We start from the raw sequence: 27,341 nt of genomic DNA, 5'->3' as shown, positions 1-27,341 counted from the left end.
CACCACCCCTGAACCTTGGCTAGGGCTTGTGGAAGCTGAAATCCAAACTCCCAAAGGGCCAATTTCTGCTATATACTAACAGTTTACTCATTTTCTGACTGTAAATACTTATGGCGCCCAATGGGCACTTCCTACACCCAGGAATGAGCGATCAGCAATACCGAGAAGTCCAAGATTTGCAGAAGTACACAAAATCTTTAGGAAATAAAACTTCAGTGGGGGGAATCCCAAAACAAACCCAAACTCCATTTTATTCTGTAATTGTGATTGTGTCATGGCTTAAGACAGTTTAAAATGTGAAGCTGTTCACGCCCTGAGTATTTCTGGTTTTAGTAGGTTTGGCAAACTTTTTCTGGCGTTGTTTGTTTGGTTTGCTTTGACGCAGGGGCTGGGAAACCTGTTCATGAACTACTATTCCCATCACCCCTTACCATCATCCAGGTTGGTTGGGACTGTAGGAAGTCCAGCAATATTGGAGGGCTGCAAGGAAAGTTCGTTGTGTGAGTCAGTACTGAATACACAAGACCGTCTAAAGGGGAGGCGGTGGGGGAGAGGGTCCCTTGTAAGACCATTGAGTCCAGGGGGCTAAAATTACCTAGCACTGCACTGCATCATCGTTGGATCGCAGCTAGACCTTCGCTTTGCTGTTTAAGGAAGATGGGAAGGAGTCCCTTGTCTAGGCATTACGGTAGAAGGGTTGTCCCTTCTCCGGTCCACCTGCCACTACGGTTTAAAGTTTCAGGCCTTTCGGGAAAATGCCAATGACTCGGATCGAACCGGCTATATCGACAAGCCAGACTGGTCGTCCCGACGAGGAAGAGAAGCAATTGCATAATTGCTGGGGGATATAGACGGAGCTCTCCGCACAGGCGCGCACTGAGATCGGTCATCAGGCAGGGTTGTTATTAATCCAGGACGTTCATTTCAGTATAACACAAGGCTATTGGAGAGAAAAGGAGGGGGGGCGAGAGAGAGAGAACGAACTCTCCAATAAGCCCCGTTTTGCCGCCTGATCTTCCAGGGGAGTTGCCGCTTGCTAGAGCAATGCAAACACTAAATCCAGCAGGAGCGAGGGAAGAGGAATAGCCCCCGCGCGCTCCGCTCTGCAACTGCACTGGGCTTTGCCCGCGTCCTGCAGCCGCCCAATCTTGTTTTTTGCTCATGCAAACTCCCAACGGCTGGAGTTTGCAGTCCAGATAATGCAGCTGCTGCCGGAAAGCAGCACCAGCAGCGGCGGCTATTCCTGCAGTCTCCCGCGGCGGGTCACCTGGCTGGCTTGTTGTAGCTCCCCTCCCGTCCACCCCCGCCTCTGACTGGCGCTGCTGGGGCAGATTACCTAAACTGGACTAACATGGAGAGGTCGGCGAGCGCCGGGCGGTGCGGCTAAAGGCTTGGATCTCCGTCGTCTCCTCTGCCGCCGCCGCCGCCGCTTGCAGCTCCCTTAATCCGAAAAGCCTGCTTGATTAACAAGCCATGGAAGATTGCGCCCTGCTGCCAGATCTGCGAGACATCGAGCTCAAGCTGGGGCGCAAAGTCCCCGAGAGCCTAGTGCGCTCCTTGCGGGGGGAGGAGCCCGTCGTCGCCCGCGACAGGGAGAAGGACCGCGAGCAACCCGGCGGAGGTCCTGGCGCCACCGGCTTCTCCGCCTCCCTGGCCCCCAGAGCCGCCATACTCAGCAGCAGCAGCAGCAGCAGCAGCTCCAGCGCCCTAGAAAGACTGGAAACCAAACTTCACCTCCTCAGGCAAGAAATGGTGAGTCCCATTCTCAGTCACACGCGCAAGCTAAGAACAACAACGCACCACAAGGGCAATTCCGGGGTGACCACTACTCACCACTCCTTTTTAACCCTCACCCTTAACCGTCTGCAAGCCGTTTGCGTTTATTGGGGAAATGCATGGGGTTCTCTTGCAGTTTTCTGAGCCCCTTCCGTTTTATGTTCACTCTTTTCTCCGATAGATAATGATAACGATTTTTAAAAATATAACTTTCGAGCGACAGTAATTATAGCACTTCGGTTTTGATTTAAACTAGGGCTGCGTAAAATGCAATGATAAGTCCAGAAACCCCCACCCTTTTTTTCTTTGTAATGCTAGTGAAATGGACAAGAGTGCCTCTGAGCATGGACAAGTTTTGGAGTCATCGCAATCAGAACCCTACTGAGACTGAATCCAGGCTTCAGTCTCATAAGGATACTAGATACAGTCAACCTGAAACCCAACTCCTCTTTTTAGCAACTAATCCTTGAGAGAGCTTATTTTATCAGTATACAACCCCCGCCCCTCTGCCCCCATGTGTGTGTGTGTGTGTGTGAGAGAGAGAGAGAATTGTGCTTCCAGTGTGTTCATTTATTGCACTTTGTCTTCATAAGGCACAGCCAGCCACCTGCCTACAAAACAGATATTGGCAACAGTTGATAGGAAAAGCAGCTGAATCCAAAAGGTGGGAAGTGGGTGTGAAATTACCATGTAAAAACTCAAGACACCTTTTCTCCAACACTGCCACATATCCAGTGCTCTTGTAAGTCTAAAATCAAGACTAGGAAACTCTCTTGGAGCCATGCACTGTGTGTTTGTGTATCTGTGTGTCCATGTGTGTGCGTTAACTGCAGTTCATCATGAATTTGTACCTTTTTACTGGAGCATTCTGCCAGCATGTAGATATCTGAATACTGTCTCGCTCAGAATCCATAACTGTATTATCTTGAGCTCGAATGCTCTGAAATATAAAAGACAGCTCTTATCAAAAGGAGTATATGCCATTGAAACTAAGGGATACTCCCGAGTTATGAGTTTGGCAGATTTCTTATCATAGTCAGATCAGACTTCTGCTCAATACAAAATGGAAAAATAAACTATTTAAAGAGAGGATTGTTTCCGTAAGTCAGATGTTTCCCTGCTTAAGAGGCTTGCCAACATAATTTTTTTGACTGTGTTTGGAATTTGCTTGTTTCCACCCCTTGTCCCCAGAAATGGACTCCACTCCCACAACCCATCCTTCTTCCTTTTTTTGCCTCTTGCACTGCTCTCAAGGCCTTAATTTGTACCCGGATATAATCTTGAATCTCTTCTCAGTACCATGGCTAGTTCCCAGCATATTTTGATGTAATCATAAAGAAAGGAACCACTGGGCACATGCAGAGTATATTTTCTTTGCGACTCAACAACCGCAGCTGCGCTCTTAGAGTAGCTTGAACCCAGAACCTTTCTCTTCTTCTTTTTTTTAGAAATTAAGGAGAACGGTTCTGTTCCTAACAACCCGTCGTGGAGTTAAGTAAGGCATGTGAGATAAGTACACAATTTTCCATGGGAAAATGAAAATGAAAGTTATGAATGCTGACAATACTTTCAAAGTACTCCTCAATGCAAGGGTGGGGAACCTGTGGCCCTCCAGAAGTTGTGGGACTACAATTCCCATCATCCCTGGCCATTGGCCATACTGGCTGGGTCTGAGGGGAGTTGGAGCTCAACAACTGCAAGTTCCCCCTGCATTCATGGCATATCTGAGTTTAACACCACACTGACTTTTGCTTGCAGAACTCTGGCCACGTTCTAAAAAAAACGAAATCAAAATATGCATACATTGCATTCTATAGTCAATATTCTTTTTATATATTTACTCAGAATGACTTAAGAAGTATGATTCCCCTTTTTCCCCCTCCGTGAACTGAGTGCAAACATTAGCACTGTGCAGTCTCCATTTGTTACATCAGTGCTAACATGGGGTTCCTGATCGGGCCCTCAAGTAGAGGGGTCAGCTAATGGGCCAAATCTGTTGCAAACCCAGGGGGTGTCTTCACCAGGTTGGCACCACATCCCTTGGAAACTCTGCGCTTTCCCACTCCCAGGGTGGCGTCTGGTAATCCCGACGCTGAGGATGAAGCGCGGAGTTTCTATTTATTTATTTATTTGTTTATTACATTTTTATACCGCCCAATAGCCGAAGCTCTCTGGGCGGTTCACAAAAATTAAAACCACAATAAAACACCCAACAGGTTAAAACACAATTACGAAATACAGTATAAAAAGCGCAACCAGGATAAAACCACACAGCAAAGTTGATATAAGATTAAAATACAGAGTTAAAACAGTAAAATTTAAATTTAAGTTAAAATTAAGTGTTAAAATACTGAGTGAATAAAAAGGTCTTCAGCTGGCGACGAAAGCAGTACAGTGTAGGCGCCAGGCGGACCTCTCTGGGGAGCTCGTTCCACAACCGGGGTGCCACAGCGGAGAAAGCCCTCCTCCGGGGACCGGAGCCGCCCAGCCCTCTTCCTGGTGGAAGGCAACCAATCGCAGGTCACTGTCCACCAGGCACTGCCTGGCCGTGCCTCCGCTGCGACTCTGGAGCGAAGCTTTGGGGCTGTCTTGACACTGTCTGGAACATCTGCCCCTCACTCCAGAGAAAAAAGTGGGGTAAGTCCCTGACTTTTTTCCTCCGTAACTTCAGCAGAAAGCCCTAGGCTGGGTGTATGATTGCAGCGGCATCGTATAATCAGCACCCTGCCACCGCACACCCACCCTGGGTCTTTCCGAGTGTTTAGACATTCCCCAGAGAACAAAACAAGGAAACAGCAGTTGAAATGAGACTTGGCAAGAGACCCTTGGGTGAATGGAGATTGGAACCTTGGGCCACTCTCTCTCAGCCCCTTCTTAAAAACCTCTGGCCAAACGAGTTGCTGACCAGGCCCCTATTGAAATGGCTGTTCACCAGCAGTGTTTGGTGGACTGCATCTGTTATTTTTAATTTTACTCTCCATTTTTTAATTTTTTTTGTTCTTCCCAGAACATAGGGGTGCGGTTGACCTATCTTTGCCCACACAAACAGCACCAGTTCTGACCATTCCGCTGATATATTTATTTTCCAGTCCGCCAAAGACTGCAAGCTGAGCAGCTCAGTGTGCTTGTTCAAATGTCTAGCTGTGGCAGAGCCACTAGCAACATTTTATGCATGTGGTTTAGCAAGGCCCTTCCCTTCTGGCTCAACCCGTTCAGCATGACTTGAGTTGGTAAATCCCTCATTGTGGCGTGCTGTTGAAAAGAGCACCTGAGGAGCATGCATAAGGCAGCTGCCCTAAGCGAAAGGCACACACTCAGCAAATGCTGCCACAGTGGCAACGTTGCACTGCTCAGCTGTTGGAAGCAGATCCCAGATGCGTGGCTTTAAAGATGCGTGTCATGCCATACAGTGAAATTTGATGGTGTTCGGGCAGCTCATTTTACTATTCAGCTCCTACTCAGCAGAGTTGACAGCATGCTCCTGTTTACAACTAACCTGTCCAGTTGTAGATGTTGCTCACACTCAGCAGCAATCCTTAGGTGAGCGCTCTGATGCGTAATCCATGAGCAGTCCCACCAGTGGAGGTTGGACTAATGAAAGGAATTTGCCCCAATCCTATAGACTGTGAACAGGGTTTGAGGTTGCCTTGAGAGGAACATTCCCCAAATCCTGTAGTCCAGGGGTGTCAAACCTCTTTCAGGGAACCCCAGAGGGCTGGTTTGGGATCCCAGGCAGGCTGGATTTGGTCTGTGGGCCTGCGGTTCAACACCCCTGCAGTAGTTCTATTTCTGGATGCAGTTCTGGACCCAATCCAGTGATCTTGAATTGCAGCAGGAGCCTGTCACCCTATACAGCTGCAGTCATGTAACCACCCTCCCTCCCCTTCTGTGTTGACATGTGAAATCTCCTTCTGCTCTCCTGTTCAGTGATGCTGTTGAAGGGAATTAGGGTTTTATTAGTGGCCATTACTCATGACAGCTAAAAAAGGGGATCTTCTATGTTCAGTGGCAGTATACCAATGAACACCAGACGAGCAGGACAAAATACCAAGCATGGTCATCATGACATTCATGCCTGACCTATAAGCATCTAGAGGCATTTGCATGGCCACTGTGGTGACACATCTACACCAAGCAGGATATAACATTATGAAGGTAGTATATGGAATGTGTCATGGGCTCCCAACAGTTTTCAGTGCACTTCAATACCACTATAAAGCAGTAGTGTAGATCCTCCCTCCAAGACAGAATGCTGGTCTGGGTAGATGGTGTTTCTGATCGAGGCTCAGCAACACAATTTGTTGAGGTCCAGTGTGGTTAGAGCATTGGACTAGGGCTCAAGAGACCCAGATTCTAGTCCCCACTCAGCCATGAAGCTCACTGGGTCACTTTAGGCCAGTCACTGATTCTCAGCCTAACCTACCTTGCACAGTACTTGTGAGGATAAAATGTAGAGGAGGAGGAGGGTCATGTATGCCATCTTAGGCCCCTCAGATGAAAAGCTGGGATATAAATGTAACACATAAATAATAAAATAAATGTATATTCTTATATGCTCTGTGAGGGCATTAATCTCATAGATCTCTGGGTGTTATGTTGCTGACTTTGAGTTGACAGTTGAGATTGTCAGCTTGTTATCCTGCAATGACACCTCCTCACCTGCTGACTAGAACAGGCAATGCAAGCTTACTTTAGGCCCACACGCCCTCAGTGTCTATTTTGGATTTTTCCTAGATACCGCTGCGCTTTCAGTGGCAATGTGAACTCCTTTAGAGATAACAACCCTGCTATTGTCTCTTGCTGTTTTTCTTAGGAACATAGGAAGCAGCAGCACGCGGCATCCTCAGCCAGCTGCTGGGCCCAAGCATCCGAACCAGGCCCATTTGTCCCACTCATCCTCCTGGTCTCCATGGCAACAATGACAGTGGCTGGGAAGTAGTTTCGATTTTCCCACTGTGCCCTAGAAATTACGTAGCATTGCAGGAAAATGTAAATAGCGGGTGACTTGTTGGACTTAGCCGCAACTGCCGGCTAAACCGACATCTGAGGGAGCAAGTAGGCGATTGGGGAAGTGATCAAGCAGACATGAGGGCCCAACCCTGCACATGTTACTGGAGTCCGCAGTAACTTCAAACCAGCCCTGGTACAAGAGAAAGTATACAGGCAATATTCTACCAAGTTGCTTAGTGCGAAATCCTGTCTTTACTGTCTGCCCAGTGGATGCAAATGCACTGGAACTGACAACTTTAAAAAAGTTATGCAATTAAATTATATTTTATTAATATTTAATATAATTAAATAACTTTAGCTACTTGTATTTATGTTCTGGCTCTTCTGCAATGATTCTCCACTCCCTTAGGGATGTCACAACATAATATCTTCCTATATGTCTGTCCCCAGAAAACTTATTATGTAAATAGAGCATGTGTTACTCAACTACACTCCCTTCCCAGTGCAGTATTAGTAGGAGTAGTTTGGGGAAATATATAGACCTCATTACTTCACAAACCCTAATTGTTGTTGTGAGGAGTTGTAAAACATTCCGTACTTCAAAAGCCCTGCAGAAGTTTTCTTTAGCAACTACAATGTTGCAAAGTATTCATTATAATACTCGAAGACTTGAAAACATAAATAAAGTAATTCTACATTCAGACCATGCCAAAAATAGTTCTACTTCTCCCTTGAGAATAAATAGATTAGATTAGAATATAAATACTAGTTTGCCTTGGCTGCATTTAGAATCTGTGCAGTATTCCAAGTCTTCTATCAACAATCTCATGTTAGCATTTCAATACTGTGCTTGTCTTTATACTAATTAATAGTACTTTTCTTTACTAATTTTGTTGCAAGGGCCTATGGGTAGAACAATTTAATATATGCAATGTCTCACAGAAAATTGTGCTTTAAAATACGTTAATAGGGCAACCGAGCAAGCAGACATTTCATCGTTCTGGGGGGAGTAGAGGCCTGAATTTCAGTTAACCATGTTTTTAGAGATGTATATTAAAAATTGGGTGTGGCCAAGCAAAACATGTGTTCACATTGTTTTTTCCAAGGAAGCACAATCAGGCAGGATGATAATAGAGATGGCCCTGTTGCATTTCCCCAGGATACGTCCTGGTTCGCATGTAATGACAACCCAGAGTATGGGTTGAATATGGGTTGTTGAACCCAGGGTTGTTACATGCAATCCTGGAACTATGGGCTAACTATGGGTTGCTAACTATGAACAACTCAGGAAGAGAAGCCATGGTTTGTTGTTGGGTTGTGAACTCTGGGTTGTTTTACGTTCAAACCCAGAATCTCTGTTAGGCTACAGAGGTGATGGGCAAGAGTGTTAGAAAAACCTGGTCCCTCTATATGCCGCTACTACAGCACTGCAAAGCCATTTGGGATATAGGGAGGGAGTTGGCAGAGGAGGAGGCAATCAAACAACCCAGGCACTGAAAAAAACCAACATACGTTTTGCACTATCATCTAACAGTCAAATCATGGATAAACATTGCATGAAGTATTTCTTTAGCAATTTAGTGAAGTGTAAAGGAAGCTAGATCAGCTTCCTTTAATTTAGCCAGCAGTATTCCCCTGTTAGGAAAGGTTAAAGATTCAGCACCCCACAGGCGGAGGGGAAAGGGTACCCCTCCTACCTTGGGAAAGGGGTATGACTCGAGTAGAACAAACAATGCAGATATGAATGAGAAGGGCCCAGATCCAGTCCCTGGGGTTTAATGTTATAAGAGAGCAGGTGGAGAACTGCTGCTGGATGGAATGGACCAGCCTTCTCTAAGCTTGTGCCCTCCAGATTTGTTGGACCACAACACCCATCATCCCTGTCCATTAGCCATGCTGGCTGGGCAGATGGGAATTGAAGCCCAAAATATGTGGAGAGCACTAGGTTGGGGAAGGCTGTAATAGAACATACTGGGCTAGATGGTCTAAGAGTGGATGGTGATTTATGGAAACCGTCCCCGTCCCTATAAGAGCCTGTACTAGAGGAGAAGGTTATCATGATCATCTTCTCCATCTTGTGCCTTAGAACAATAGAACCATTGCTGTAAATCATGGCTGGGGAACCTGGGGCCTTCCACGTAATGCTGGACTTCATTCCCTATCAGCCCAAACCAATGGGCTGATAGGGAGAGATGTTGGTAGTAGTAGTTCTAGTTCATCAACATCTGGAGGGCCACAGGTTCCCCTCATCCTGCTGTAAATCTTAGTAAGATCTGGGAGTATTTGACAATCAGTTTTGTCTTGTGTGGTTAGAGCTTATATTTTCTGGTCATGTCTCCATGACTGAAGCAAGTGAAGAATTGCCCTTGATGAACAGACAGATCAGAAAACACATCAGAAACATTGGTGCAACTGTTTTGGGGTCTTGTTTTTGGCTCTTGTGTGGGGGTTGTGTGTGTGTGTGTAAATCTTCTGAGCCCACAATGTCTCAGAAGCATCAGCAACCTTTTAAAACTCTGTTTGTGTTTATGTAGTATTCATTTTTTAGGAAACAATTTCTGGTACTCAAAAGAAACAGGACACCTCCTCTTTAGACTCTTAAAACACAGTCAGCTGAAGGTGTTTTAAGAGTTCAAATCAAATGTTCCTCAAAATCATGTGGAATGTGATGTATAATTATATTTCGTATTTATTTATTTATTTAATTCGTTTTGAATTGCACACTCTGTATCCGGAGCAATAAACAATAAAAAATACCATTGAAAAGCTCATATAAACATTATTGCAAAGAATATAAATTATTTTCTTTTTTTGGACCCTTTTTAATTTCCATTAGTTCTTGTTTTGAGTTGAAAATCTGTTTGGGAAAGAGCAATGTATGCATAATAGCACATAATGACCGACTTGGTAAACATATGGACATTCCTTGTAAATTTTTTAAATTGCTGTTTATGCAAGGAAAGGAAAAGAGTAGATTTGGCTTTCATGTAGGTTTTAAGTCCAAAAGTATATAATCAGCATCCTGGTGTACCAATTCCTGAGGTGAGCTATTGTGCGTTCACTATTATTAAGCTATCCAACCCCAATAGACACTCAGGAAAATAATATTTAGATGTGTTTAGGGATGGAAGCTTATAGGCTGAATTTAACTAGTTATTATTTACCAGATACTTGGGAATGGGCTAAATGTTTATCTGGTAAGCTGGGGGTGGGGGCTAAAGAGAGCAGGAGGTGACTGCAGCATTAAACCAGCAGGGGAGTTAGGAAAGCCAGCAGGAAGCCCATGATGAGGGGAAGTAAAGAGAGGTGTGGGGGCTCGAGGAGCCATGTAGAAGCCCCCGTGGGGGTTGGGGAGGTTTATCTGCTTCTGTGTCTATAGATGGAGGCTGCCTCTGTGTGTGTGAGAGAGAGGGGGGTGGACTAGGGGTAGTACAAAGAGGGAGATTTGGAGGTGGGGAGAATCCTGAAAGAGAATGTGTTTTCTCATGTGGTTGCCATGAGGAGAAGGGAGGAACGTGTGTGTGTGCGTATATGCATGCATGATTACATGATGGATACATGGTGGGTGGGTGGGTAGGTGGGTGTAAGAGAGAGAGAGAGAGAATATGGATGGTGATCTAGAGGGAGAGAAAGGAGTGGGGGGCGGTGAATAAGTTGGCTGGCAGGGTGAGGGAAGAAAAAGAGTTCACCTATGAAATAAGTTTCCGGTGGCATGAAAAGCTCTGGGTTCAAAGGAGTTGTTTATAGTGTTGGGGTTCAGACCCCACCTGTGCCTTGTACTCAGTCCATTGTGACTAACCATGCCTCCCACCACCATTTTGTGGTGGTGCCCAGGACAGATTTGCAAACTGTCAAAATTGCCAACCGTCCCAAAAAGGTTGGAGGCCCCCGGATCTAAACAGATACTCATGAAACTTACAGACTAGTGGTGGGGAACCTGTGGCCCTCCAGATGTTGTTGGATTATAATTCCCATCATGCCTGACCATGTTGGGAGGACCACAGGTTCCCCAGCCATGCTATAAGAGCAATAGTAATTGAATGTAATGGGCATGCTGGGATGAAAGAGTATTTCTTTGGGGGGTTGTCATGGTGAGGTGACTGTATACCACTGAATGCTATGGGACAGTTCATACAGCCTCAAATCTGGAAAAACTGCATGGGTACCAGGCCAAGCTGCATATGTGACATCTGGACCCACGTGAACACTATTCATGCAATTGTTGTCTCTCAAAAGTAAGTGAAAGGTAGTAGTAGTAATAAAGCTTTATTGTTTCAACCTATGGTTAACAACAAGCATAATAAAAACAATACTAAAACAAATCATACATACAAGGTCAGAAATTTTGAAAGGATGTACTGTTACCTGCTTGCAACATGTGCTAGTTGTATGCAGGAGATGTGAGTGCTCTGAATCCCTCCACCTTATACAGAAGTCTCCTGACTTGAAACTGTCTGAACCAACTCTATGGTTTTTATGGACAAATCCTTCACTGCATTGTGCAACAGTAGAGCAGGGTAGTAACTGTACTGCATACTACAAAGGTCTCTGCATGGTGCAGTTCAGCTGAAGCAAAGTGCTTTCTGGATGTGGAAGCAACAATGGAAGAAGAAGAGTAACCCATCAGTATGGCTGTTCACTGTGTGAACTGCCCTCTTTTGTATCTGGTCACTCTAGTATAGCTTCTGCAGCTTTAACTGTTGTGGTAAAGAAGGAATTTCACCAGGAGCTGCATGCATACAACTAACATTTGGTGAAATTCCCTTTTCTATACAATTGTTAAAAGATACAGGAGTCCTGTCCTCCTTTTCATATGGTCACCCTACCCATGAACCCGTGGCAACCAGGGGGAAAATATATTTTACCTTCCAATTTGCTCCTACTAAGGTTTGTGTGTAGACATGAACATCTATTTTTAAATCTGAATTGAACTGTTTCTCATGACCCAACACTCTGTGATCACAAGTACACAGTGCAAGGCTTTAAACCAATTAGATTAAGAGGGATCAGCAGCTCAGAAGCATCATTTACCTATCCGAATTCAGGCACCAGCAAAAGGTGTTCCCACTCAGGCTGCACGTGTTGTAGTGTAGAGTACCTGCTTTGACAACAAAAAAACAGTAATAGAAGGAGTGGGATGGGGGTGGAGGTTTGTGTCACAAAGATAGTCATGGATAATGTGCATATTTAAACCCACCCACCCCTGAATGTTTATATTACTCAGGCACAGTTCAGTCTAGCTGGTCTAGACAGATGTCCTGAACACATGATAATGATACTATCATGTACCATCTGCTTTGAAATTTTCTGACACCAGCGCCTGCTCCTGATTGCTGGGCATTGACCTAAATGTTTACACTTGTATTATCATGTCTGACAACATCAGTACGTTTGCATTAGGGGTTTTCTGAGCACGTCTCTTGCTTCCATATGATGAGAAACGTGTGCTGCAGAAAATGTAAACTTTTCCACTCCTGCTTTTTTATTTTTAAAAAAACTACACTAATTCAAGACAGCTTTGAAGATTTCCAGTCCATCTGACTCGGTCTGTCTCTGTTTTTCAAGGACATGAAAGGGAAGAGGAAGCATTTGAGTTTCAATCACTCGCTTTTTGTGTCAGTGATCTTCCTGGTACCGTATGCTAGACATCTGTCTTTTAATACATTCAATCTAGACTCTTTCAGGGATAGAAGTCATAAATTACCCCCCTATTTATACTAATTTTCACCTACTACTAAATAATCTTTTATACAGATAGTAGTCAGTAACCTTTTATAGAGGTCTTAATAATGCCTTCAGCCACAACTTTGGCTTTACATGTGAGCTCTTAAATCAGTGGATTTTGCCAGATTGTAACGGCTGCTCTGCAGTTCACTTCCGCCATTTCCCACGTCTTTGTGGGAATACGTAAGGGCCACCCAAGCCCATAAAGAATATGGGTGGGGATGGAAGAATGCCGGCATCACTCCATCTTTATTGCTGTACTTCTCCCTGGATTCCAAAGCATGGGTGTTGTAGCCAGTTTTTCCAGCCTGTTGCATTCCTTCACTGCTATGAACTGCTGGAAGAGCAAAAAGCCTTGTATACTGTGGCCACTGTGAGGGACAGCAGAGATCAGGGAGATCAGGCAGAAATTGGAGAAGGTGTGGTTGAAGGAGGAAAAGTGGTGTCCAGAAAAACCTGTGGAGTAAGCAAAGTGAAAAAGAGGGTAACAGGTGGGGGTGCAAATGTATTTGTGGTACATAGAAAGAGAAAGCTGTGGACTCAGAGCAAGAAAACATGATGATGAAGTGCAGAGAGACCTTTGGGGAGGAGAAAGAGGAAAAAGGATGGATGGGAAATGGGGCTTTCAGGAGGGATGGACAAATCTGGCAATTTCAATTCCATTCAGTTTCTTCTTTTTCCTATGTTACGTTGCTGTGTCCCATTTCCACATCAGTTTATGGATTAGTTTTTTTGCAGTTTTTCTGCGGTCTCAGGATGATTCCAAGACCGCGGAAAGTGTGGCCCACCGTCGCAGTTTGTCCAGGCACCTTGCAAGTAACCATGAGGAGATGGGAGCCAGGCACAGAGTTCCTCAGGAGCTCTGTGCCCATTGGGGGTGGGGATCGAGGATATTTTTTTTAAAAAAAAACTCACCTTCTGCGCACGAGCGCTCATGCGCTCCCTCTCCGATTAAAAACAAAATGGCAGCCACGATGTCATGCGCCTCGTGTAAATGAGGGTGATGATCATAAAATCGCAAGATTGTCACCCTTTTACCCCCTCGTCTAGCTGAGGCCTTAGGGTAGGGTGATATCCCTGCTCCCGGGATCCCGTGTGTCATGTGGACGTACAGGGACGATCCCTGGGATATCACCCCATCTAGCTATGGCCTAAGACTGGGAAGTCCTGGGTTCAAATCCCTTCTTAGCCATGAAACTCACTGAGGCCGTTTCTACACCTGCCTTTTCCCCCAGGATTGTCCCTATGCATCCAAATGCCACCCAGGGGATCCTAGGAGCAGGCAGGGACGATCCCTCCATTTTCCTGGGATAACTCTTAGGTGTAGAAAGAGCCTATGTGAGCTTGGACCAGTCACCATCTCTCAGCCTAACCTACCTCACATAGTTAGGGTTTAAAAAAAAATGAGGGAGGGAGGGAGAAAATCATGTGTGTTACCTTGAGTTTCTTGGATATAAATGTCATGTATGCATGCATACATACATATATTCATACATAGTCAATGGTGTAAACTGGCTATATTTCTCAATGTTGTGCCTTGGCTTCACTAGTTTCACTATGTGGTGCCCATGGCACTTTTTCAAAACGTCAGATGTGCCCGTGATCCCAAAAAGCTTGCCTATCCTTTCATTAAAATAATCAGGATCACAGTAAGGGGTGTTAAAGTCTCCCTACTCCTGTGCTAAGATGCTGATCCAGATTGGGTCCCTGCACATATTTTAGATTAAATAAGGTGTGGGGAAAACATGGTTGCTAGCTATGTTTTCAAAGCAATTTGTAGCCTCAGCTGAAATCTACGATGAACCTTTTCGTGGGATTGGGTTCCATATGGATATCTTGTAAATATAGCCATGCAACTCCAACCTTATATACTTAACACCAGGTTCCAGTTTTTGCAACGTAGGTATATATAGACAAAATGATATGCAAGAGCTGAATGTGCTTATAGTTAATCCAGATTTCATTAGGGTGGTCCATTTTTTGTAGTCTTAGTGATTTCTACAATCCCTTGAAGCATGAGCAAGAGCAGTGATGATCCACACTGAAGAAAATCATAGCCAGTAAGCAAAATTTTGCATTGAATAATGAGAGTTCTTAAGACACACAGGCTGCAATCCTATGCTCACGTACCTGGAAATAAGCCCCAATGGTCTCCGTGACTTGGTTCGGATGACAGGTTAACCAACGATGGAATAAACCACAATGGTTTGTTTAACCTGAGATGGCTTAGCATGTCATCTGTGAATCCTTTTCCCTACCACAGTAGGTGATTTCCCCCAAATAAGCCACCATGGGAACCCACAGTCTGCAGAAAGGGTTATTTTACCTATGGTGGGTTAGTGTGTCACACTAGTGTGGGTTATGGAGATCATTACAGAGCCACCGGGCAAGAGCAGCCAAAAACGCTGTCGCCGCTCTGCTCCTCTCAAGCAATCTCTGAGCAAGCTTGTTTTCCTGCCACATTCAGCTATGTCTCCGACTCCAAATAAGTTCCCCCCTGCTGTGTGGTTCCCAAACAGTTTCATATGTGGATAAATCCTCACTTTTCCATGAAAATGAAAAGTCACGTATTTATCCAGTAGTGCATGGGGTGGCTCCCCATAAGAGGAATTTGTATATTAAATTTCATTCCATTTCTGCAGACTTTTAGTGAGTTAGAGTCCCCCTTTTTGTTGCACATGGATGGAGAAAAGAGATCCAGGAAAGGTTTGAAAATCTGCTAAGAAAGCTGAGATACCTGCCCAACTGGGGGAGAAGGGTTGGGGAACAAATTACGCTGTGCAACTTATTTATCCGATCGTCTGTCAAGACACCGTCGGCTATTTGAAAAATAAGCTACTGTGCAGAGTTTATAAACTGCCATAGATTAACGTGACGTGTGAACAGGCCCAGAGATTTACTGCTGGGTATTCATGTATTAGCTTGCACCAAAGAGGTACAGACTGTGAGTATTGTTCACATCTCGTGTTTTAGTGTATTGTTTTGTTTTTAATGTTTGGAAAATCTAAACTATATTCCATGCAAAACAAGCCTAACCCAAATATAAAACATAAATTTGGAATTGTGTATGTGTGCTGTCAGAAATATTTTCCATATAGATAAGAGAGGAAATTAATGAAAACATTACAGTAGGAAAATAAAGCATTAACTTTTTGATAAGCCCCATGAATGGAAACATGTAATAAAACAGAATGATCGAGCCGCAATAGAGAACATTGCAGTTTTAGTGAATCATATATGCTTAGATTTATTGATTCATACATGCTTTAAATTGCTTTGTAGACTCAGAGCTATGTTAAATGCATACCATGTAGTGGATCCTAATGGTTTTGGTTTTGGTTTTACTCTAATGTAAGCATGCAGGACCCTGCTCTGGATCGGGACTCCTGCGTGCAGGTAGGCTAGGTGTTAAACCTTCCTACCAGGCTGTTTCCCCTACTAAATTCACCCACCCACCCCCGCACATAGGAGCTAAAGGAAGTTGAGGAGTGTTTTTGTCTTTAGCCCCCACATGGCGACAATTAAGGGAGGAAAGTGTCTGGGTGGGAAGGTTTAACAACCCACCTGTGTGTGGTGGTCCCAATCCAATTCACATTCCTCTGCACGTACACAAAAGTTTTAAATGAGTTAGAATCAACTGCACGCTACACATTTAACACAAGGTGTAGTTTAGTTCTTACAAAGGCCTTCTTTGCCCTTCCATTTCCACAGAAGCACCTGTCTGCTGAAATCTCCCAGCTCTAGTCCTTTCTCCATGCCATTAAATAAGCCCTAGCCATTGATGCTCAACTGCTCACCTAAAGGCACTCATACTCCCTGCCCTCCCCTGCTGCAGTAGCAAAACACAAAACAGGCTCCCTAGAAGATACATTTCCTGGCTTAGACACCCTTCTCCCCAATTCTAGAAGCCTGGTTATATTCTCACATGCTTGTTCATCACTTAAATGTCCTTCAAAAGTATTGTGTTTTGTGGGTGATAGGAACGTTCCAGGAATTTGTCTGTGATGGGGGATTCACACTGATGAATATGCATGGATAAACCCAGCATCACATGATGCTGTAAATCATGATGAACGTGATCTGATTGAATTCTTTTCTTTATTATCACGCACCTTGTTTCAAAGCTTTCACATGTTCTGTTGCCGTTAGGACATATTTTAGAGCTAAGCCCTAATGCGATCCAGCAAAAATGAAACATTAACTAATTTTCAAAGACATGCCATTTATTGCATTATTGAGGGACCAAACAGTTCGTTTTCTTGGTTGATGAGGTGTAGATCTGGAAATTATTTTACCACTGTGAAGGAGGTAACATATTACCTTGCGGATCCTAGAATATCCCAGGGATGATAGTGTTTTGCAAGTGATTAGAGGTATAAAATAGCATTATACTGTATCAAAATTATGTAACTATCAAGGACAAAACACTTAGTACACGTCTTGCATGAGTTAAAGAATGCATTTACTTATTCAACCTTTAAAATAAATAAAGCCCAAAATACAGCCAAGTTAAGCACTTTTAATTCCAGTTCATTTCAGTGGGACAATTAAATAAGTTTATTTATTTATTTTATATATTTACAGTATTTATATACCGCTCCCTATCCAAAGATTTCAGAGCGGTGAACAAATAGCAAAACTAAATAAAAACAGAATAAAAACACTATTAAAAATGTCATTGGAATCAAAAGACAATGTTGCCCATGTATCCTAATTCATCAACAACAATACCATAGAAAGTATTTATTCCTTAGATATGAATCCAGTGTGGTCCAGTTCTTTCTGTAACATATTTCTGGTGCTGAGCTGTAATATTATGTGACTGGCAAAAATGAATGAGATGCTATTTTGTTGATTCCCATAAATTGAATTGATTTCGGCATCTCTGTTTACTAATCTGGTTCCAGTGGTGAAGTTTAAACAACTGGATGCATTCCAATTATGTCTAGACTAAAATACCAAGAATGTCCCTTTTATCTGGAGCTTGATATAATAATTCATCTGAGGGAGATTAATCCTGTCTGAAAGAGGCAACTTTTAAACAAGGCATTTGGAAGTATTGAGCAGTTTACAGATGGGGCAGCAAGGGTTTTTTGCTGGATGAGCATTTCTGCCCAGGCTACTACAACAGTTGGACAGTGTGTTAGGCCTGCTAGGCCATATCACAGGAGTCTACTGCAGCCCTTCCCCACACTAGTGCTGCCTGTCCTAGAAACAGGGGCAAAGATGGTGTGAGGATGAACTTCAGTTTGGACTCCTCCCATGTGGTCAGCAGATTCTCACATTATCTTAGAAGGCTGGGAATATATGTGCTGTTAGAAGTGAATGTGGGAGCCTATATAGGTGAGGCACTTCTGTGTGTACACTGCAATTCCTGCACCTTCATAGGGTTGCCAGATTGCTGTGAGTGTCTAGAAATCCCTTCCCATTAGCAACTTTTGCATTTGCATTTAACAACATAAGATAAGGGCTATGTGGAATCAGACCATGGGTTCATCTAGTCCAGCACTCTGTTCACACCAGCTCTTTCTACACCTAAGGGTGTTGAGGAAAGGGGAAGGATCATGGACTTACGTGCTTCCGCGATCCTCCCTGGGCATCCAAACAGAAGTGTGACATCCCGAAATGAAAGTTGTGCCTGCCTTTTCAAAAACAAAAACAGGAGCCAGGAGCGCAATTGAGCTCCAGTGAAATGTAAGTACAAAAAAAAAAAGGGCCGACCCCACTCCCCCCCCTCGATGTCCCTGGACTCCCCACCCCCCGCAGAGGCTCCTTCCCTCTGCTGACCCCCACTACTTGCAGGGAGGGGGGAAGAAGCCAGGACGGGCACCCACACCGCCTGTGTTCCTCGGGATCGTCCCAGGACCATGGGAAAAATTGGGATAACTCCGGAAGCAGTTGTCCCAGGAAAATGGAATGGTCATCCCTGCCTGCTCCCAGGATCCCCTGTGCAACATTTGGACTCACAGGGATGACCCAGGGACAACCCGGGGAAAATCCACAGTGTAGAAAGGGCCACAGTGGCTAACCAGCTGTCGACCAGGGACCAACAAAGCAGGACACGGTGCAACAGCATCCTCCCACTTACTTTCCCCAGCAACTGGTGTATATAGGTTTACTGCCTCTGCTACTGGAGGTTGCACTTAGCATCAGGACTAGTAGCCATTGATAGCCTTTTCCTCCAGGAATTTATCCAACCCCCTTTTTAAGCCATCCAAATTGGTGGCCATCACTACATCTTGTGGTAGAGAATTCCATAATTTAACTAAGCGCTGTGTAGAAAAGTACTTCTTTTTATCTGTCCTGAATCCCCCACTAGGCCTTAAAGCAGGGCTGGGAACCTATGGCTTTCCAGATGTTTTTGGACTATATCTCCCATCATCCCTGACCATTGGCCATGCTGGGTGGGGCTATGAGTGTTGGAGTGCAACAGCATCTGGAAGAGCACAGGTTCTCCACCCATGCTTTAAAGATGACGCATGGCAACATTTTGGAAGCCTGAAGAGCTGCTGGATAAAATCCCCAGGGAGTGGAGTTTCTGCACCCTGAATAGCCTTTTGCCCCGTCTGATGACTGGCAAAGGCAAAATATCCCCTCCACAAGCAAATCAATGGGATTTGTGGGATCATGCTGTACATTACATCAGTTTTTCACTGACTAGTGTTGTCATCACCGCTCTTAGGTGTTTGACTTCCCTTTTAGGAAACTGGTCACCTTGCTTACAAGATAATATTACAAATGGGAGGAAATTTGGTCATGTTATAATGATAGTCATTTAGGTTGGGTGGCTCATTATTGTCGGTGTTGTTATTATTTCACATTTTGCTGTGTATCATGATTTGGCATATGGAAGGGTAATTTATGCAAATTGGATAGGGAAAGGTGAGTCCTTAATCACAATAGCATTTTGTTTCTAACATAATGATAGGTTGGTAATAACATTAGGGTTATGGTTGACAATACCACTGAATCTATTTCAGGATCCATGACCTGGGTAGCGCATGTGATGCTGCTCTGCTGATAACTTAAAATTTGTTTTCATGGAGGCGGGCAATACGGAAGTTAACAAGGGCACTAGAAAATCAGAAATAATACTAGTGATATTTCTGAAAAGTCTGCTTTTCTGTATTTTGATGTATGAGATCCAAATCTGAGGTGCCCAGGTGGCAAAGAAATGGGTGGGAAGGAGGCAGGACTACAACTGTGGCTATATAGAAAAGGGCAACCCAAATGGGGCTAGAGAGACTCCCCTCTGAGGAAAGTTTACAACGTCTGGGACTATTTAGGTTAGAAAAAAGGCAAGTATGAGGAGACATGACAGAGGTATACAAAAGTATGCAAGGTGTGGTGAAAGTGGATAGTGAGACATTTTCTCCCCTCTCATAGTACACAACACATAGTTAAACTATGGAATTTATGTAGAGATGACATCAACTTGGATGGCTTTAAAAGGGGATTAGGCAAATGCATGAAGAGTAAATATTTCAATGCGTACTATTATCTTGTTTGCTGTTTGTTACTCCAGTATGCCTAGGTACACCCGTTGCTACAGAACATGGCTGGAAGGGGGCTGTTGCACTCATGTCCTTCTTGTGGGTTACTCACAGGTAGCTGATTGGTGACTGTGTGAACAGAATTCAGAACTAGATGGATCTTTTGTCTGATTCATCATGGCTCTTCTCATGTTCTTACATGCTACAACTCCCAAACCAAACTTTAGAATCCAGTCATCCAATTTGATGAAGTAATGGTGACTCAACTATGGATGGAAGGAGGGAGAGGGGGAAATGCAGTTAAGAACACAAGAAGAGCCATGCTGGGTCAGACCAAGGGCCCATCCAGCACTCTGTTCACACAGTGTCCAATCAGGGAACCACAAGCAGGACATGGCTCCCACCCATATTCCCAAACTAGTGTATACAGGCTTACTGCCTCTGATACTGGAGGTTGCACTTAGCCATCAGGATTAGTAGCCACTGATAGCGTTCTCCTCCAGGAATTTATCAAAGCCTCTTTTTCAAGCCATCCAAATTAGTGGCCATCACCACATCTTGTGGTAGTGAATTCCAGAGTTTAACTATGCGCTGTGTGAAGAAGTCCTTCCTTTTATCTGTCCTGAATCTCCTACCAATAAGCTTCATGGGATGACTCCTGGGTTGTAGTATAATGGGAGAGGGAGAAAAACGTCTCCCTATCCACACTCACTACACCATGCCCATAGGTATATCCTCACTAGTGTCCAATCTCCCAGTCCCAACTCTGTTCCGAACCATTGACTGTATCAGTCAGTATACCTTACTGACTGACTGGATCCAGAGTGTAAATGTAGAATTAAGACTTGCAGGCAGAGGGAGCAAGAAGAACGAACTAAGTTGTAAGATGAAACAAGGGTCCTAGGGAAGTTGGGTGGGTGATGTCGAGGACAAAGGTGGGGCGTGGAGAGTGAGGGAGGAAACACTTGTGGAGTGTCCATGAAATGTGAGAGGAATATAAATGGAGGAGGGAGTGGAACAGATGTGGGAATTGTGGAGGAACAGGAAGAACACACCAGTCCTTTGGCCAGTGGTCAGGAACCATTGATCTAAACCACCAGAGCAATAACTTTAAAAAAGAAAAGAAAAGAAAAGAAAAGACGACAGTGTGTAATTCAGGATAGTTTGACAGACCTGAGACTTTGAAAGAATCCATGGAAAGAATTATATGCAAAAAGAAAGAAAAAAAGGCTTCTTGCCAAAACAAGATAAAAGAGCTCACTTCCTCGGAGTTTGGAATTATGATTTTTTTCCCCCTCCAGCTCATTGTGAGTGAACAATGCAGATGTTATATTCATCTATACAAAAACAGAGGGCTGAAGAGAGCTGTATATAAAAGGCTCGACTACACAATAAATGCCATTCATTTTTTTTTTAAAAAAAACTTTGTTGACTAAAACCCATGTCTGCACTGTTTATTGGTTCAGATTTAATTACTAAAACTGTTTATGCTGTCCCACAGGATAATTAATAATAATAATAAAAAAATGTATACTAGTGTGGGCATATTTGTACTTATATCCTCATTGGGAGACAAAATGTTTTTCAATGTTTGGGGTTTTGATTGAACACCTCAAGTTGTTTTCATTTATTCAAACATGTTGCAGATTTGCATTTAGAATATTGAAAGACCACCACCATCCTATGCAAATTATGGTAAAAATTAATGATTGCTCCAGTTTTGCAGGGTGTGCTCATTAATTTCTGGGGGGGGGAAATGTGTTTTCTCCCCATTCATTTCTACTGAAGGTGTATCACACACTGGGTGTGAAGATCCGTTGAACATTGGCATTGTCCCCCAAATTGTTGGAACTGGGATAGCAAAAACTTAGGCTTTGGCTAGACAGGGCAAAATCCTGGGGTGATCACCGGGATCGTCCCTGTGCGTTCACATGACACACAGGGGATCCTGGGATCAGGGATGGATGATCCCTCCCTTGCCCTGGTATCTCGCCCTACCCTTTAGGCCCGGTTTTTCTGTGGACTTGGGAGCCGCAGTTTGTCCCGGCTCCTCGCGGTTCCTCGCAAGGAGCCAGGACCAGCGCACAGGGCGCAGAGCTCCTCAGGAGCACTGCACCCATTGGGGATGGGGGGGCAGGGAAAATATTTTTTTTTAAAAAAAAAAACCCATAAATTTACCTTTTGCACACAAGTGCTCGTGCGCATCTTCTCTTTTAAGAAAACAAAAAATGGCGGGCGCGACACCTCTCCTTCCGAGGATGTTGCATGCCGCGTGTAAACAGAGGGGGATCTCGTGATAAAACCATCACGAGATCTTCACCCCTCCGTTGCGCAATAACAGGTAGGTCTAGTAAAGGCCTTAGTCGTCTCAGAATAAAAATGCAGATATTCTGGATTTTTCTCATTAGTACTGCAGACAAACTTCCTAGAAGTCTAGAAGCTGTGTTAGTGTTTCTATACATTCTACGGCAATAAGAAGCAGCCTGGCCTGGCCCAAGGCAGGCCACCACCTGAAGAAGAGGCCTACCACTGCTGCCTTCCCCTCCCGATCTGCCCACCCACTGGCTTACCATACTTGGCGTGCCTACGTCTTGTTTCTTTTCATTGGTACCCATTCTTTGAACCAATTCACTGTAAGGAAGGGGCTCTGATGGAATTATACCCTCCCCACAGGTGCAAAATTTAACCCGCCAGTGTGGTTAAATCTGTAGGGAAGAAAGCGTGAATGGATACTTTAATATGGCTCTCGAGATTTATTTATTTAGTAAATTCATTTGCCATGCTTCCATCAGGGAACCCAAGACACTGTACATGTACATGCCGTGTACTTACTTAGTATAGAATCTGAACTAGCAAAAGCAAGACAAGCAGGACTGGCTATCCTCAGTCTGGATTGGCAACCATCTGGGAAACTTCAGAGAACAGCAGGATTTCACTGTACTAAATTAATGTAGAGCCAGTTGAAGTATCTATTCAAGCTAGTAAGATACTCTTCCAGATACCAGTTTTAACATGCTTAAAACAGGTTAGACATAAAAAGAGTCATGCTGGATAAGACCAGGGCTAGTATCAAATATTAGTCCTATGTAGAGTAGACCCATTGAAATGAATGAGACTTAAGTTAGACACAACTAACTTTATTTCAATGGGTTTTCTCTATGTGGGACTAACACTGAATACGATCTCAAGGGTCCATCTAGTCGAGCGGTCTGTTTACACAGTGGTTGACCAGCTGCCTATGGGAAACCCCCAAGCAGGAGGACATGAGTGCAACAGCACCCTCGTATCAATGTTCCCTAGCAACTGGTGTACATTGGCATGCTGCCTTTGATATTGGACATAGCATGTTCTGATCATCTTAGCCAATATCTGAGCTATGATTAAGATAAGAAGGAATGTGCTCAGTGTAAAACCTTAAGAGGAGGAGGAGGAAAAGCTTCCTGTAATATCTGTTTCACTTCAAAAAGACTGCTCTAGGAAGCTTTGATCCTTCTTCCTTGGAGTCCTTAATGACAAAACCACTGTGGACAGTGCGTTAGTCTTAGGCTGGAAAGTCCTGGGTTCAGATCCCTCATTCAGCTACAAATCTCACTGAGTGATATTGAGCCAATGACTACCCAACTTCACTGGGCTCCCTGAAAGAAGAATGGGATGCAAAAGTGATAAATAAATGTTGGACATGTTTGGGATTCTTTTAACAATTCTGCTCGGTGATGATGGTGGTGGGTTCATAATGACTCACTGGGTCCGTCCACCTAATTTAATCTCTATGTACGAGTTTGTACACATCATGGCACATGGCAGCAATGAAAATTTTTGATATGTTATTTATTCATTTATTCATTACATTTCTATGCTGCCCAATAGCCAGAGCTCTCTGGGTGGGTCACAAAAACTATTGAGGGAAGCAAAATTATATCCTAATATATTTGTCCTGATTTGCATCACTTTGCTGGACCTGCCGAAAAGCAGGAGGATGCAGGCACACAGATGGCAGAATATGGGGAGAGTGCTTCTTGGTCCCACATCCATCCGGACCATGAAGCGGCTGTTCACTCGCCTGCATGACTCCCAAATGTGTGCCTGCCTCACCAGGGCACTGCCCCTGAGATGTTTCCACCTTCAGGAGCCACGTGGCGCCTGCACGAGATCAGGCAAAGTATCGTGACAGGTCCCTGGAAACACCTTAGAGGCAGTGTGCTGGTGAAACAGGCACACCAAGAAAAGTAAGCTTGCAACTGGGGGGCACACAAGCAGGGCAGCAGGTACACAGGCAAGTGAGCGGCTGTCCCTTGGTCGTGCCGGTAGGCCGTGCTGGCGGCTGGCAGGCCCTTTGGAGAGGGAGAGTGTAGCTCTTCCCATGTTCCACCATCTGCTGCGCCCCCATCCTACCGCTTCATGGCAGGGCCGGCCCTGCTTTTCAGGAACTCCTTCCATCGGGCTTCCCAGCCCTGCTCTACTCCCTTCTTTGCTTCCTGCTGAATTTCTTCTGTCTCTGCCCTGTCAGAAACTCCCTGAAGTTCCCAACTTGAACAACATGGGGAGGGGGGGGGGCTTTTCTTCCTCCTTTCTTCAATCTCTCCTCTGCTTTGCTTCCTGCCACGTCCTGCATTGTTATTTCTGCTCATAAGCTGGGAAGAGATTTAAATGTCAAGAAGCGGCAGATTCCCATATTCCACCACCTGCTGCGCCCCCACCCTCCCACTTCATGGTAGGGCCGGCCCTGGAAGCAGCCTTATTTTTTGATACATACCATCACCTTAATGTTACTTAGAAAAAATGATATCTAATTTATCGGTAGCACCGCCTTTTGCATAAGTGAATGTTCTTGATAACGTCTGTGTCTTGATAATGTTCAGTCTTTTATGGCTTAGCAGAATGAAAAAAGTGGGAAAGCATGGGAGGGTTACAAGTGTGAGACATCACTGCCTGGGCTTCCCGTAAAATTACACAAACGAGGCAGGGAAATGGCATGATAAAAGCCCCACCTAGATCCACCCAGTAAGTGAGTCTGTTGCTTTCTTTTCCTGAACAAAGATGGTGGTGCGATCAGAAAGCAGACGGGAAGAAAAAAAACACAATAGGCCAGTAGACCAATGTCCTTCTTCTGCCCACTAACATTTGTCTCACTAGCAACATCCATCTCTCCCAAGCAGGCAGATTAGGAACATAGATGTAGGGAAAGAAAGATAAAAGCTGGGCTAGGCTGAATCGAGGAAGCAGGACCCTCTAGCATGGGAGAGAAAGGCAAGGTAAAAATAGTATGCAATGCTGCAATCCTAATACCTGCCTAGTCAGAAGTAAGTCCCATTTAGTTCAATGGGATTTACTTCCAGATAAGTGTGCATAGGAGTGCCACCTTTAATAAATAAACCTGGCAATAGGTAAGGGAGGTTGGGGCTTGTACTTGCTAGCCCATTCAGCCATACCAGATATTTGTGGGCCACGTTTTCACACACAGTCCAGCTTTTGCTGGGCATTTTGCTAGCTATTAGTATATTGCTCAAGCGGTTACCCTTGTGTGCTCAGCTTATGTTGTATAGGAACCAAGGGAACGAATAATATGTATAATGTTAATTTCAGCATTGGCCTCATTTTGCTCCTGTTTATGCTAATGAGAATTTAACTGATTACTTCCCAGAGAAACAGAGCTAATTAGGCAGGCCCTGTGCAGTTCCAAAAAATCCTACTCTGCGCAATCCCTGACATATCATAAATACTAATGAGTATGTTCTCACAGCATGCACAGTGCCACCGTTGTCCTCATTTTGCCAAAGGGATATTAAGTCAATTGCTTGCTCAGCTTCTCACCGGAAGGCAATGCACTACCGAACTTAAATGTGAATCTTTGGAATCCCACAGCCAGCCATGCCCAGGCAGCATTGCGCTATTTGAAAGTCAATGCTGGGTCTTGTAAAATTTGATAAAGCTGAATTTTTAAGTGTTACAAGTTTACATACAGATGGATTTAAATGCAACAGACTTAAGTGCAGTACAGCATAGGCACAGGAACCTTTTCATCCTGAATTCCATTTTGCAGACTGTCTTAGGAGCCATATTCCAGCGGTAGGTGGTGCGACGTTACACCTATACCAGGCCCACTGCATAAACCCTTCTCAGGCCAAGCACCACCACTTGAAAACCTGAGGGGAGGGTTAAATAAAACCTTTCCCCTAGCTATGAGGGAAACAGGTTATATATAGGATCTGTTTTTAAATGTACTGCGGGTATATTCTGGTGAGGGTGTTTGATAACTGTGAGGCAGGTAAATAATGCCAAGCTGACACATGGTAATTGGTAGCTATCAAAATAATAATAAGTTGATTGTTAAAAGCTTCAAATGAAAATATAATGCTTCCAATCCTGCCTAATCCAAAGTTCCCAACAATCATCTCTCTCTCTCTCTCTCTCTCCTCACACTAATCCTAAATCCCTAGCAATTAATCTTCTCTTACTCCACAAATAATTCCTATCTCCACTCCCAATAACATAACCAACCTAACAAACTAACATACCCTAACTCCTCCCCTTAGCCACTCCTTTATATACTCCTGCCCCCCACCCTACCTATTACATCACAAACCACACCCATACTCCATTCCATACTCACCAGACACATTAATCTAGATGTATACAGGATACTCAATTGTGGGGTAATGCCACAGGTGGGACCAAAAATGCCATCCTATTTTAGCTTAAAACTCTGATTGCCAGTAACTAAGAGGCATGTCAACCTTTTGGAATTGGCGGGGGTGGGGGGACTGCTCAAAAGCCTAGAAACTATCAAAAATGGGTGGTTGGGGGAAAGGGCCGGTTTGGGACCCCCGGAGGGCCAGATCTGGCCTCTGAGCCTGAGGTTTGGCAACCCCTGCAATAGACTGACTGGTTGTTCTTCTGCCTGCAGATGGATCTCCGAGCCACTGACGTCAAGCTAATGCGACAGCTACTGATCATCAATGAAAGCATTGAATCAATTAAGTGGATCATGGAAGAAAAAGGCGCCATCACCAGCAGGGGCAGCAGCTTGAGTGGAAGCCTTTGCAGCTTGCTGGAGAGTCAGGAGACCTCTCTGAGAGGCAGCTACAACAGTTTGCAAGACTGCAGTGATGGACTAGATGGAATATCCGTGGGGAGTTATCTGGACACTTTGGCGGACGACGTCCCAGGCCAGCGTACTCCTTCGGACATGGACCAGTTCAGTGACTCTTCTTTCATAGACGACTCACAGTCCCTACATAAACATCCCAAGATTGAGTCTGACGAGTACTACTGTTTCGGTTAATAAGGCGAAACTCTAAGAGAGACACGTGTGCACTTGTATTTATGGTTCTTCTATGCTGCTATTCGTTTTAAGCATTTTTAAAGCACCTTTATAAAAGATAACCTATTTTAATTAAA

The 27,341-nt window shown here is 44.4% G+C and overlaps 1 protein-coding gene across 1 annotated transcript; it reads left to right on the top strand.

Annotated features, from left to right (window-relative positions):
- Positions 1-1,340: 1,340 nt before the first annotated feature.
- LURAP1L (leucine rich adaptor protein 1 like) lies at positions 1,341-27,341 on the top strand. The gene is made up of 2 exons (XM_063129263.1): positions 1,341-1,752; positions 26,848-27,341. Exons 1-2 carry the CDS (start codon positions 1,474-1,476, stop codon positions 27,223-27,225), a joined length of 657 nt encoding a protein of 218 aa, XP_062985333.1. The 5' UTR covers positions 1,341-1,473; the 3' UTR covers positions 27,226-27,341.

Source organism: Elgaria multicarinata, chromosome 6 (genome assembly GCF_023053635.1).
Source record: "Elgaria multicarinata webbii isolate HBS135686 ecotype San Diego chromosome 6, rElgMul1.1.pri, whole genome shotgun sequence".
NCBI lineage: Eukaryota > Metazoa > Chordata > Lepidosauria > Squamata > Anguidae > Elgaria > Elgaria multicarinata.
The sequence above is the reverse complement of the archived record's forward strand: the minus strand, read 5'-3'. Positions and strand labels throughout refer to the sequence as shown.